The 14,260-nt window shown below is 64.9% G+C and overlaps 1 protein-coding gene across 3 annotated transcripts in view; it reads right to left on the bottom strand.

The window, feature by feature from the left end:
- PDE4C (phosphodiesterase 4C) overlaps positions 1 to 14,260 on the bottom strand; it is a 79,268-nt gene that overhangs the window by 14,632 nt on the left and 50,376 nt on the right. For 2 of the 3 annotated variants that reach the window (XM_067560954.1, XM_067560971.1), the window contains 5 exons: positions 6,693 to 6,884; positions 5,668 to 5,704; positions 4,714 to 4,787; positions 4,355 to 4,404; positions 1,308 to 1,420 (listed from right to left, as the gene is read on the bottom strand). In XM_067560954.1, coding sequence (XP_067417055.1) covers positions 1,308 to 1,420; positions 4,355 to 4,404; positions 4,714 to 4,787; positions 5,668 to 5,704; positions 6,693 to 6,884 — 466 coding nt within the window. Of the gene's footprint in view, positions 1 to 1,307; positions 1,421 to 4,354; positions 4,405 to 4,713; positions 4,788 to 5,667; positions 5,705 to 6,692; positions 6,885 to 10,766; positions 11,269 to 14,260 lie in introns of those variants that run through there. The other variant, XM_067560963.1, reaches the window with a different exon arrangement.

Below are 14,260 nucleotides of genomic sequence, written 5' to 3'. Positions count from 1 at the left end.
GGCTGTGCAACGTGTGCTGCTGCGGTAACATCTGCAGTGCAACAGGAAGGAAGGAGCGGGGGACCTAACCCGAGAACTTGGCACTGAACACACACCGACATCTCGGCTGCCTTCCCTCGCTTTCCAAACACTCGGCATCAGAGCGGAAGGACAAGGAACCAAATTACTCATGGATTTGGCTTCTGCACAAGCAATGAGACAGGCAGATCCCTCCGGAGGAGAGCTGGGTTTTCCACCTCGCATTTCATCAGCACGAAGGTTACAGTGGAGGCGTCTAACCCACTCTGGGCAGGCTTTCAGAGCTCCTCCACCCTGTCTGCCTGGATGTTTATAACTCTACCATCCTGGAAGGATCTGACCACATCCTAAGTGTCCATGGGCCTATCTTCACGGCCCCCCCAGGAGGCAGGGATGCATCGTTATTCTCATTTACAGGTGGGGAACTGAGGTACAGAAATGCAGCAGGTTGCCCAAAGCCACCCAGGGAGTCAGTGGAATAGCTGGGAACCGAGCCTAGAGCCCCTGACTGCCACAGCAGCCCCTTAGCCACACGGCCACCCTGCCTCCACTGCCACGCTGGTGGAACAGCCAGCAGCACTGGTGAATTACAGTGCAATTGTAACTAGTGCGCTGGTGTCACAGGCGTTTCCAGAGGGGATTCTCACCCACAGCCTCCAGGGACTCTGCAGGGACTCCAGGGAGCTGCAGCTACCAGCAGCAGCACATAAGAAACAGGGTCTCAGAGTGCACAGCCAAAACCAGAGGCATCTAAACCAGCAGCTTCTGTCACAAATTTTGGCCCTAATCCGCAAAGTGCCCAATGTAAAGTGTTACCCCACAGTGCCAGTCTGGGGAACAGGTTTCTAAACCTGCCCATGTCAGCTGGCTATAGCGTTCTTCACTTCCTGTCCCGATCCGCTGTGTGCCGTCACTGTGCGCTGTCAAACAGCTGCCGCGCTCTAGCCCAGAGTGGGCTGCATTCCTGGGAGAGGAGGGGTGACCCCGGCGTATATACACAGCGCCTGGCCCCAAGAACTCTACCTCGCAGCTGGCTCATCGGCTCTGCCGCATGCGAGCGCAGGCTCTGCAGGACATGTGAAGCACTTTGGGGTCCTTGGGACCGCAAGAGACAGCAGTGAGTGCAGGCACTGCAGACTCCCTGCCGAGCCAGCCGGGGCCCACAGGATGGCTGGGGCGGGGTGTAGCGAGAGGAGCAGCATCTCTGTTTCCTGTCGGGGTAAATGGGATGGGTTTGGGATCCGGTCAGAGGCGGGGGGGATTCTGGGAGGAGCCGCTGCATCTCTTACCTTGTTGGAGGCCATCTCGCTGACCGAATGCCTGGTCTGCAGAGTCTCCAGCTGGTCCAGGCACCAGTCCAGCTCTTCCAGGGTCTCGATCGCCAGCTTCTGACAGGCATCGTCTGTGAGAGAGAAGCAGGTGGCATTGGGGAGAGCGCTTGGTGGCCAGCGGCCCTGCCAGCATGCCCGTGTGGTGCCCCCTATTCTGGGCACTGCAGCCACTCTGCTCCCACATTTACAGCCTGGGCCCGCAGGGGCCTCCGACTCCCAGCCAGCACAGCCCCCAGGCCCCAGTTCTCCCCCGCTGGCCGGCCCGGCTCAGCCCTCTCCAGCCGCAGCCGGACAGGAGCCCCTGGCTGCGCTCAGCCTGCCTGCCAGCCGCGCCTGGCTGGAGGGGGAGGCGGGCCCGAGGTGCTTGTGGGGCCGGCTTATTGCATAAAGCCCAAAGAGCAAATATTGGGTGGACCTTGTTGTGTTGCCAGGGCGACAGCAGGAGGGTGCACCTGCCCAGTTCACTCGTTCGGTGCCAAGGGAAGCAGCAGGGCCAGGGGTCCGGGGGACTTGGGGGTCACATATGACAGCACCAGCTCAGGAAGAGAGGTCTGCTCCCCAAGCTGCTGCAGGCACAGGACACCCGGCAAGTCCTGCCCAAGGGCCAGGCAGTCCCAGGGATTCAAGCAGCAGCATCGCCCCGAGGAGCTGCCCAGAGCTGGGACAGCAGGGCTGGGAGAGGAATCCCCTCGGTGGGGCTGGGCCGGGCCCCGGACGTTGCTGTGAGCACCTTTGAGAATGGCACCATCCCAGGGGCTGGTGGCACAGAGCAGGGGAGCCGAGCGCCGTCCTGGCTGGGGAATTGCTGCCTTTTCTGCCCTGAAACAGCAGGGTTTCCAGGCCCAAAGGGCTGGTTTTTCCAAGCCCGTCGCCCTCTGCCCCACCAGAGCCACAGGAATGGGGGCCGAGCCCACTCCACACCGTGGGGCTTGGCCAAGCTGCTGCTTCCTCCGTGCAGCAGGAGGGCCCAGCCCTGGCACCAGGGGGGATGCCCCTGGCCTGAGGCTGAGCTAACCTGAGCTGGCACCTGCCTAGATCCAAAGGGCAGAGGGACCCTTGTGATCAGCTCGGCTGACCCCCGGCCTAGCACAGCCAGAGACCCTATTCGAGCAGGGCTAACTCCTGTTCGAACCAGGCTCCAGCTGGTCCCACCCCTCCGAGGGAGAAGTCTGGGTCTGAGTGCCCCGGTCACCTCCCCATGCAGGACGCAGCCATGCAGCGCTGGGCTCTGATGGTGAGCAAAGCCCCTCCCATGGAGGCGAACACAGCATCCTGTGTGTGCACCCGTGTACCGGACACGCGCAGCCAGGCCCCTGGGGGGCAGTGGGATGGGACACCACTCGTACAGACCCCCACTTCAGGCCACTGGCAGTACACCTTCTGGGCTTGCCCCACAGCCTGGCTCCCCTGCCCCACAGCGGTGTGCACGCAGGGGCAGGGTGGGGCTGCTGGCACCCTGCCTCCCATCCAGTTGCTGAGAGGGAGGAGGGGGGCTTCCAGACTGTGTGGGGCTGGCAGGCGGGGCAGGGAGCTGCGTTCGCCCCCAGCAGGCCAGGGGGCGGCAGGGTGTGATGGACAGGGTCAGAGCAGGGCTTTGCCCAGAGACGTGGGGCCGGCCGCACACCATGGGGAGATGTGGGGCCGGCCCCAACTCTCTAGAAAACAAGCTCTAGGAATGTGCCAGCCTCTCGCAGCCCCTCCCATGTAGGGGTTCAGGCTGGGGGCACTTTACCCCCAACAACCTCACCCCCGGCAGGATCGGGCCCTGCCCCGCTCGCAGCCCCCTATTCTGGCAGCAATACTTTCCTGGGACATCCTCCCACCCAGTGAGGGAAGTACCCCCTCCCTGCCACACACGGTAAGATCAGGCCCGCTCACCGGGCATAGACTCCTGCATCTGCCTTGCTCGGAGGGGCTGCCAGGCCCTAGAAGGGGCTTTAGGCCCTGCTTCCCCCGCAGGGGGGCCCAGGTTTCCCACTGGCTGCCTCTCGGGCCCCGCAGCGGGGCAGGCCGAAGGGCTCCGCAGCCCCCACGCTCATGCCCCAGGCTGAAGCTGGGATCCTTTCAGGTCACCCCTCTCGCCTGCGCTCTGCGGGCTGGCCAGGGGTCAGAGGAAGCAGGGGCAGGGCCCACCCAGCAGCCCAGCTGGAGGCGGCAGGGCTCCCGCCGGAGCTGGGACTGGGGCTGGAGACACGAGCAGAGTTTTTATTAATGGAACGTTTGACGTCAATAGGAGACTTTCCATCCTTGCTGCGGCATGAAGAGGAGCCAAGCAGGAGGGAGCAGGCGAAAACCCGACATGGATCATGAGGGGCAGTGCCAGAGCCACGGCTCACTCACCCCGTGGGGGGCTGGGCTGGGGGGGCAGGAGGGCTTCATTCCCTCTGGGCACGGGAACCTGGATCTCCTGGGCATGGCCACTGCAGTGCCTCATGGGGTGTGGCCCATGGGGCCAGTACCAGGGACGCCGGGAGGGGGCCGGGCGCCATGGCAGGAGACGGTGCCCTGGCCCGCAGTTCAGAGGCAGACTGCGCATGGCCTTGGAGCTCGGCTTGGCTATTTGCGGAGACCCAGCCCCACGAGTGGGGAGCAAGGGAGCCGCCTTGGGCGCCTGAGCCGATGACATGCCCACCCCCACCGTTCTCACCAGGCCGATGTCCCGGCCCCACGGCGAGCTGCAGCCATGGCAGGGGCACGGCCTGGGGCTGCTCTGACATCACGTGCCTGGGCTCAGTAGGGCAGGTGGGTGCTGGCTGAGATGGGAGATTCACGTACATCCTGCTGGGGAACTCAGGGCCTCGGCTCCGAGCGGAGGAAGAGGAGCGGGGCTGGGAGCGAGGGATCCTGGGGGGCAGGTCAGCTGGGAGAGAGAATCCTAGGGAGGGTCTCGCCCTCAGCCTGTCAGCTGCTGCTGGCTGCACCCATGCAAGCCGCCTGCACCCTGGGGCAGCTCTGCGGGGATCACTGCAGGGAGGCTGGCCCCGGCAGGCAGGCAGGGAACTTACCCGACAGGCTGGCTTTGCACACAGACGGCGGGTTGCTGCTGGAAGTTCTCCTGCAAGACGCGAGGCACAAGCAGTGGTTGAGCGTGGCACTGCAGGGGTGCACCTGAGTCGAGCCAACAGTCCCCTCCCCACGGCCTGCTCCCTCCCCCCTGCACCGGGGAAGCGGCTTCTGCTGCCTGCATGGGAATCAGATTCTATCCCATCTCCCCCTTCCAGCCCATTGCACCGGGACCGGGGGCACATGGGCGAGGAAATAGCCCGGTGCTCTCAGATCTGGGGCATGCACCCCACTTGCCCTTGGGACCTTCCCCCTAGCACGCGTGTTCGAAGCCCTCTGCCGCCGGCTGCTCCCCACTTACTTGCTAGACACGCGGTCTTGCAGATGCGTCAGCATGGCGACATTGCTCCTGACGGTGCGCAGGCTGGCCAGGACCTGTGGAGAGAGGAACGCAGATGCTGAGGGCGAGCAGCACAAGGCTGCGTTGCATCCCCATGCAAGACACATCCCGGGCACCGGCCTGGAGCCAGACAGCTCAGCACCACTTCTGGGGAGCGACACGGGAGAGTTGTGTGGCAGGGACCCTGGAGTCAGAGACCCACTGGAGTCAGAGCTCAGAGTGGAATTCACGCTGAGCCACTCGGGCGCCCTCCATAACCTGCCCCACACTGAGGGCAGGGGGCAGCAGCCTCTTGCAGAGAGTGGGAGCAGGGCGTTGCCTGGCTGGTGGGTGGAGGCGGAGAGGAAAAGGGATGTCCCAAGGCCTGTCTGAGTTCTGGAAGCCAGCTGTGTCAGGGCAGTGCCCCGGTGTTTGCGGGCGAGGGTGGGGGAAGCTGGTGTGCGGCTGGTGATGTGTGCATGAGGTCCGGGGCTGAGTGCGAACAGGGCTCTGTGCTGTGCCCATCAGTCGGTCCTGTCCGTACCAATGTGCTGTCTGGTTCGGTCACATTCGTCCCCCTCCCCAGCGTGTCCCTGGGGCTGACTCCGGGGCCGGGGCTCATTGGGCAGGAAGCAGTAGAAAAGCCAAGGAGCCGTTCAAGGCCCGGGGCTCAGAGCTCTTGGGAGACGTGTGCTGCCTGTCTGCGCAGTGCCTGGCACCACTTGTGGTACCACCACAAGCTGCCTGGCCTCCAGGCATTGCAGGGTTAACTCCAATCCTGCGTCTGTGGGTGCACGGGGGGGCCAGAGCAGGCATGGCGGGAGCTGGCGGGAGAGGTGAGTGTCCTGCGGAGCCTCAGACCCAACTCCAGAGTGACGCCCAGCTCCCCCAGCGCCCGGAACGCGCCGGGCGAGCCGGCACGGAAGGTAGCCCTACCTGCGCGAAGGGCGTGACGATCATGTCTTCCCCGTGCCTGCAAGGACAAAACAGCACATCAGCAACGGGGAGGCCCCACGAGGGCCACAAGGGGCCGGCCCAGGGCCTGGGCACCACAAACGAGGGGTGAGCGATGCGCTGGCATGGAGCCACCCTCTGTCCAGGGCAAGTTTCACCCTACACGCAGGAGACCGAGGCAGGTGAGTTTTGAGTCTGGGGAGCTCAGCGGGGCTGGCCTGGTTGCGGAGCAGGCCCAAGCTGTGGGGCCTCACCCCTGGGTGACGCGAGGTGTCCCTTGGCCGGCTGCCCCCAAGCACTGCAATTCCAGCCCCTTGCACCAGGCTCCTGCTGCCCTCGAACCCTGCCCCACATGATCACAGCTATCACCTGGTGCCCCAACCCCTCTCCTCCCTTCGGTACCAGGCCCACACTGGCGAGCTCCCCTCCCCATCTCCAGAGGACTAAGGCACCAGCCTGAAGAATTGAGGCCCCCGGGTCCCCAGCTCCCACCCACCCCCTGTTCTGCCCTGACCCTGCCTAGGAAAGCCTAGAGCCCTCAGCCTAGGCCTTGAGAGAGCCAGGATCCAGGCCAGGGGGCCGAGGAGACATCGACTGGGGTCCGAACACCACGGCCAGACCCGCTCTCTGCCGAGAGCCCCTGGAACATGGCACGTGCTAGGACACAAGGACGTGGGGGGGGGGTCACACGTGGGCATTGGAAGGGAAGGGGCTGGGAGGTGAGCGGGTGAGGCCAGCCCTGCTGGGAGCAGCACAGTGCAGGGACTTCAGTTTACCCTGGGCCGACTTTAGGACAGACAGACAGACTCCCAGTGGGCAGAGGGCCCACGCAAGGGCTAGACCCCGCTCCAGTCCCACCTTGATCCTCGGCCAGGGCTCTAGGTCTATGATGGCCTTCCAGCCCAGGGCCACTTCCCCTGGCGGGGGGGCGGCCCAGAGGGGCTGGCAGGATCCCCGCAGAGCCCCCAGCTGGAGGCGCACAGGGCCGAGGCAGGGCTGGTACTCACAGGTCGCTGGCGATGGAGGAGTTCCGGGACATGGCTTTGGGAGACAGGTCATAGTCACTGTCGGAGCGGTAGAGGAAGGACTCCCGCCGCTGGCTGTGAGGGAAGTTTCCCTGCAGGACCAGCCCGGAGCCAGGGCTGGCTTGCGGGTCCAGCGGGCTCCTGCCCGAGGAAAGGCCATTTTCAATGTCAAAGCTGCAGAGAGAGGAAGAGAGGAAAGGCTCAGAACGGGAGGCAGACAGCAGGGAGCCAGGGCTTGCCACGGCCGCACCGCCTCACCCAGCGCGGGCTGGTCCTGGCTGATTTCTTACCTCTCTGAACCAAGCTCAGAGCACCTGGGGCCCAGCCCGAAGCCCCGAGGAAGGGGAGGGAGCCTGGGTGCAGGCTGTGCTGGGCAGGCCGAGGAAAGGCCTGATAAGGGGCAGGGAAACTGCAACCAGGGGGCTCTGCTGTGGGGCAGACCCCACCTCGCTCCAAGGCAGCCAATCATGCTGGGGGCGACGGTCACAACGCCCGCTTGATGCTGGGTGACCCCGATGGCAATGAGAGTCTGTGGGCAGCCCTCGCTCTCAAGTCCAACCCTACAATTACAAACCGGGTTCTCCGCAGCACACCCAGCCCCATGCCAGGCCCTGAGCATCCACCGCACTGCATCGTAATTGCCAGGCACGTGGGGCTGACAGATCCAGCCCCCCACAGTGCTCCAGCTACCCCCTAACCTCCATAGCACGGCACCCCCCAGCCCTCCTGACATTGGCCTGTCTCTGAGCCCCCCGGAGCAGCAGAACCCCCCCCAGCTCAGCCAGGGCTGGGCTCTCCCCTGCACGCAGGCTGTGGAAGGAGCAGGGAAGGGCATCTTAGTGGCTGCTCTGCTGCGTCCTGACCACATTTCCTGTGACGCTTTTGCCCACAGCTGGGTAAATTGTCACCTCGTACGAACGGCCGCACTGGGTCAGACCCAGGGACCCTCCAGCCCAGGATCCTGTCTTCTGACAGTGGCTTCAGAGGGAATGAACAGAACAGGTGACCATCAAGTGACCCACCCTGCTGGCCAGGCCCAGATCCTGGCAAACAGAGGCTAGGGACACTTCACAGCCTGGTCTTGACATTCACCCACCAACACCACTCGTGCACGCCTGGGATTTGCTTTAAGCCCCCCGCTGAAGACGGCTCTCCAAGGCCCCATCCAAAGCCTGCTCCATGGAGAGGCTCACGCCGGTCCCGCAGGCTGCGCGCCAGGCCCCGGGATCGCTGCTAGGGAGAGGGTGTTGGGAGAGCTCCAGAGAGCCGGGTTATCTGCAGAGCACGACTTGCTGGCTTTGTCCCGCGGCGTCAGCCCCGCCTGCTATCGTGCCTGTAGCTGGGACGACCGCCCCCACCCCCACCGGGCAGTGCTCAGGTCAGGGGCATGGTTTTAAGGCAGGCCAGACCACCAGTCTGTGGCCATTGTCAGCACACAGCGGGCCACGCAGAGCCAGCTCTGCTTCCAGCCACCATCGCCCCGCCTGCCTCGCACTGGCCAGCCCCAGGCAGGAAGGGCAGGTGTGAGACGGCCCGTGCTCTGGGGCGCTGTCTGCCTCTCCCGGCAGCGGGGCAAACGCCTGCTTCCAGCCTTGAGCCACCAACTCCCAGGAACGAGGCTCAACAATGAGTGTCCCCAGGTCCCCACGAGGGCTCGGTGCTGCCAGTCCCAGTTCTGCCCCGGCCGGATCCAAGCCACACTACTGTACCAGCACATCCCTCAGCGCCAAGCCACAGCCGGCGCAGGCTAGCCTTGGGAAGAGGAGGTCAGCGCAGAGGGGAGCCAGGCCAGTGCTGCTCTGCCAGCCGCTCAATAGGATTTTCCAGCAGCAGCTGCTGCCACCACTTCGGGCTGGAACCAAGAGCAGCCGTTCCCCTCGCCTGGCCCAGCTCAGCGAATCGGTGCCCTCGGCTCCTTCCCGGCAGGCAGGTCACAGCCCGGGTGGGGCGGGGGCGGGCGAGGGCTGGGTCACTGGGATTTTGTAGCAACCTGTCTGTCTTTGTCTGTCTGAGGGAGAGGCGGAGAGCGGGGCAGCTTCCAGCCCAGAGCCGCGGCCTGGCCTGAGGCTCAGCCAGGAGGTTGGGAATGTGGGTCAAACTCTCCAGGGCCGGTTCGGTTTGGCTCAGCCGCCAGGCCTGTCCACTGGGCTCTGGCCTGTCTAAAGCCTCCCTGCTCGCAGCCTGCCCAGCTCAGATTCGCCAGGCAATAAAAACAGCCCCTCCACATGCCTGTCAATATTAACGGCCGTCCCCGGCCTGGCTCCCTCCCCAAACCAGCGCTGCTCAACCTGGCGCCTAGTGCATGTTTGCAGCACCACAGACACCGAAACGGCCGGCAGCCTTCCCGGCACACATCCCTGCACAGGGCAGCCCCTCCTGGGTGCCACTCGTTAGGAAAGCTGTGGACAAATTGCAGAGGGTCCACAGGAGAGCAACAAAATTGATGAAAGGTTCAGAAAGCCCGACCTCGGAGGAAAGATTAAAATATGGGGCATGTTCGGTCTTGAGAAAAGCAGACTGAGGAGGGGACCTGGTAACGACTTCAGATACGTTAAGGGCTGTTATGGAAAAGGATGGGGTCAGTTGCTCTCCATGTCCACAAGAAGCAATGGGCTTCATCTGCAGCAAGGAGGTTTAGGTGAGATATTAGGAAAAACTCTCTCACTCTCCTGGCCTCTAAGCTCTGGACCAGGCTCCCAAGGGAGGATGTGGAATCCCCGTCTCTGGAGGGAGTTGAGAACAGGTGAGACAAACCCCTGGCAGGGCTGGTCTAGGCTGACTTGGTCCTGCCTCAGTGCTGGGGGCTGGACTTGATGACTTCTCAAGGTCCCTCCCGGGCTGACATTTCTCTGATGCAATGAAAAGGCTCAGCCCCAGCCCACGCCAGGGCTCCGGTCCCATGCCCAGCCCTTCCAGCCGAGCCGCCCTGTGCAGACTGGGCGGGGAGCTCCTGCCACTTGCCGCACACAGAAATGACTGTAGCTCGGAGGAGATTCTCCCCACCAGGAGTGCCCGCATCAGGGGACACACTCCGCTCTGCTGGGGTGGGGTTTGTCACAGGTGCTAGGATGTCTCAGGCAGCCACTGATCCACCGTATGGCCTCCCCTCCCCCCGCCCACGGTGCTGACCCAGACGCGGGCTGGAGGCCCCAGCTCACTTTACTCCCGTCCTATGAACATCCCTTGCACAAATCTGGGCTCCATCGCAGCCTGGCCCCACACGTCCCCAGTGGAGACGCTCGTGTGATGGGAGAGCTGCCCTTGACAACACACATCACAACCCCACCCGAAATCAGAGCTGGTGGGCACTGCCCTCCCCAGCTCCCAGGAGCCAGAGAACACCCCTGGGAATCCTCTGCCACTGACAGGGCCTCCAGCCAGGCCCTGCTCCCTTGGCCTGCAGCGCTGCCATGGTGCTAGCCCAGGACACGCGGAGAGGCAGCCTGCACCTCCCATGCAGGGTCCAGGAGCTCAGCTGGGAAAGGCCAGGGAGGCCGTGTCCTGCCTGTGCCCCTCAGCTGCTCTCCAGGGCTGTACCGTCAGGGTGCGATAGGTGCTCTGCCCCCACAGCAGCCGCCGCCCTGCCCCTCTTCCCCACCAGGAACCCTGCTCCTATCTGCAGCAGCGTCACTCCCCCCCGGTCACACCTGGGCGCAGAGCCCTCTAGACACACAGCCCCCTGCCCCTTCTCTGAACACACCCAGAGCCTGCTGGAGGGCAGCCAGCCCCTGCTCTCCTTCCTCACCCCACCAGCCCCAGGAGGGATTCTCCCCAGCGGCCCCCCCAAAGGCAGCAGAGCCGCTGGGATTTACACCCTGACCTTGCAGGTCACACCAAAGCCCCTGGATCCAGCCCCAAAGCCATCAAGCAGCGGGGTCCCCCAGCCCCGGGGTCCCCCAGCCCCGGGCCGCCTCGGTCCAGGCTCTTTCGCACGAGCCCCATGGCCAGACCGCGGCGCCAAGGTCACTAGGCCGGCAGTGCCAGCCAGGCTGAGCCGGGGTTTGACACCCCGCACCGGGGCAGGGAGCAGCGGCCACGGGCAAGCGGCGCAGTTACCGTCTGTGCTTCTGCAGGATGTCGATGGGCCCGTGCACGGCGCGGGGCGAGCCGGACAGGTGGCCGTTGCAGACTTTCAGGGCGCAGTCTGCCAGGGCCAGGAAGCCACAGTTTGCCGGCAGGCTCATCCTGCGCCGGGCGCTCCAGCAGCTCACTCCAGCGGGCACATGCCCCTCCGCACCCGCAGGGAGGGCGAGCCGGAGCCGGAGCCTTCTCCTCCTCCTCCTCCTCGGACCGACCCCGCGAGGCGCCCGGCCGGAGACTCCCCTGGGCCGCCCTGTGCTGCTGCCATCAGCCCGCCCGACAGGCCAGCTCGGCAGAGCGAGTCCCCGCGCCTAGGGCGCCCCGGGGAGCTGCAGCCCGGGCCGGGCTTGGCAGGGCGACGGGCATCTCCGCACGCTGCGCACGGCCGCGCTCCGCCTCTCCGCGCCCGGGCAGCGGCGCCCCGCAGCCATGGCCGGTCTCCCCGCGCGCCCCTCCGCCTCCGGCTCCCCAGCTCCTGGCGGGGGCTGCCCGCCGGTCCGGCCCGGCCCGGCCGGCTTGGCTTGGCTTGGCTTGGCTTGGCTTTGCCCGCTCGCCCCGCGGCCACCAGTTCCTTCGCTCCGCCCGTGCGCCCTGCCCGCGGCGCGCTGCCCCCAGCCGCCAAGCACCGCAGCAGCCGCCGGCCCGGCCCGGCCCGGCCCAGTGACGGGACCCTCGGCCCGGCCCGCGCTCGCCGGCCCCCCCCCGTGATGTCACGCAGTGGGGGAGGAGCCCGCCGGCACGTTCCGCTCGCTGCGAAGGTTTCCCTTTAACTCCTTCCCGCCCGCCGGGCGCCCGCCCTGCCCCGGGCCGGCCCGGGCCGCGGGCAGCCGGTGGAGCAGCCGCGGCGTTCCCGGGGTGCAGGCGGCAGAGCGGGCAGCGGGCAGCGGGGCGGCCCCGCTCCTGGAACCCGCCGCGGAAGGGTTGACCGGAATCCCATGGGGCACCCTGGAGAAGCAGGGCCTGCCTGGGAACGGGTCAGGACCCCCCGGCAGCGGGGAATCCCGGGGATCCCCGCTAGCGGCCGGGAGTCAGCAGAGAACTGGCAACTCGACCCGCAGAACCGGTGCTGGGGGCCCGTGGCCCCGCCCCTGGCTGCCCCCACTAGCACCTGCCCCCTGCTTTGGGTCGGGTCAGGTCAGGGAGGGGCCCAGGCCAGGCTGGGAGTTGCCAGCGGTGGAGATTTCGAGGTCGCTTGGAGCGATGAAGGAGGATGAACTCGTGGCTCCCAGGCACCGCGGCCTCCGTGCCACGTAGCCCCTCAGCAGCGACAGTGACAGTCAGACCCACCCCCCGGCCGGCGCCCACCGTTCAGGTCTGGACACGGATGTGGGGCTGGAGGGCACTGACGGCGGATTTCACACAAACGCTGCCCCGGCCCTTCGCTCAAAGCACCCGACAGGTTCAGCGGCGAAGCCGTTTATTGGTGACACTGTCTCGCTCTGTGGTGCTACACAGCCCCCATCACAGTCTGTCCAAGACCCGCCCCATCTGTGTGGCGTTTACCAGCAAGTCCCCACAGGCCCAGACAGAATCAGTGACAGGCCCCAGGTCACAGAGCAGGGACTTGAGCCCCACCCCCCTAGGTCTTGGAGACCTGGTTCCAACTCCTGCTCGGCCACAGGCTTCCTGTGGGGACCCTGGGCAAGTCACTTAACCTCGCTTTGCCTCAGCTCCCATCGGCCCCGTGGGGATCGCAGCCTGGCCCTGCCTCCCCGGGGTTATAAGACTAAACAGCTCAGAGACCAGGAGGCTGTAACACCACCACCACCTGCCTGGCCTGGCCTCAGGTTCCCCTCAGCTCCTGGGGCCGATCTCCTGTCCACATCTGCCACCATGCGAGCTGCTAGCAGGCTAGCCCCGGCAGGATACACTGCCACACACGCAGACCTTCAGCCGTCCCTCAGACAAGGCAGCTCCTCTGCCCACCACCGCCTCGGGCTCCCAGACTTTTCTGTTCTCTTCGGGCTAGTCCAGCAGGAGCCCAGCTCCCTTTACAGAACACCTGGCCCCTTCCCAGCTGGGTCCGAGGCAGGTCTCCCTGTTACCAAGGCACCGGTGCTATAGCAGTATCTACAACAGGTAAATAAAGGGGGCAAGAGTGGCCCAGCCTTGCACACACCTGCAGGTTCTTCACAGCAGCAGCGGCAGCTCCTCCGCCCAGCCCCTGCCCCCCCAGAGAGAACAACTGCCCCCCGCCGGGCCCTGGGGTGTGAAGTCGGTGCCAGCGCCAGGAGAGCCCCAGACGGGAGCAGCAGCTGCGCTGGTGTGTTACTGGGCAGCGCAGGCGTGAGAGCAGAGCATGGGGAGCGCTGCCCTGCAGCTGGGCATGCCAGCGGCACCATCAGTGCTTGAGACAGGCAGTGCTGGTGAGCATCAGCCAAACAGCGACAGGGACGGGAGAGGGCCGGCTTCCCGCTCACTCCCCTGCCCTGTCCTCCGGGAGCTGTTGGGAACTCCAGCCGGTGCAAACAGTCAGACCAAAGCGGGGTTTCCACGCCAACCACAGCCCTTCAATCCTACCCCCCCTGGGAAGCAAGTAAAGGCTCACTTTACCCACCACTGAAATGCAGCCCCCTCGGGGCAGGACACGGCAGCGCCTGAACTGCACAGCAACGCTGCCTAGGGCGTTACAACACTGCCGCACAGGTGGCACGTAACGAGCTGCACTGGCATGCGGCAGAGCACCAGGGGCACACAAAGATGCCCTGGGTTTTTAACGGCCGAGTGCTGTCAGGGCGTCAGGTTTATGACTCATGGGAAAGGCAGCGTCTCCTTAGCATCGCGCTGGGCATTGCATCAAAGGGACAGCGTCCCCAGTGATGCACCACCACCACGCCCGGCAGCACCTGGCTGCTCCATGGAGGTCTCCCCCTCTTGGCCTGGCTAGTGAGCTCTGGTCAGACCAGGACCCAAGCCAGCAGAGCTGCAGGGTACAGTCAGCTGATGGGTTTGTTTAGCTTTTCCTACACGCCTCCTTATGTCCTTATGTCCCTCGCAAAACAAAGCATCACAAGCCCCATGGGATTGCCAGAGCAGAGGGGCCCAACAGCCCCTCTCCAGCTCTCAGCGTGGGCCTTTTCCCGGCTGTGGCCCACTCCCCTCCCCACCAGACAAACACATCCCTTGGCATGGGCGCTGCCCAGGATGCTGCCAGCCAAAATGCCAGGGTGGAGTCTAGGCTCTGGACAAAATCCAGCCCTGTTGTATTTTCACCCTGCACTGTCCACTGCTTAGTGCAAATACCCCAGAGGGACGGGTCCTTCCCACACGCCAGCAGCCAGGCTGGGCACACGTGTAGCCAATTACTTTAGTTTGACATAGGAGGTATCTACGTGAGGAGGGCTGAAACGCAAGGCCACAGGCTGAGTGAGGCATGTAAGATTTTAGCTTAGCCACATTAGGCCCTAGAGTTAAGAAACATGCAACATAAGTGACTGAGGATAACCCGGAACAGATGTGCTAAGGGGTGG

The sequence above is a fragment of the Emydura macquarii genome, unplaced genomic scaffold, assembly GCF_026122565.2.
Source record: "Emydura macquarii macquarii isolate MOO-44397 ecotype Brisbane River unplaced genomic scaffold, CSIRO-AGI_Emac_v2 contig_306, whole genome shotgun sequence".
NCBI classification, from domain to species: domain Eukaryota; kingdom Metazoa; phylum Chordata; order Testudines; family Chelidae; genus Emydura; species Emydura macquarii.
The sequence above is the reverse complement of the archived record's forward strand: the minus strand, read 5'-3'. Positions and strand labels throughout refer to the sequence as shown.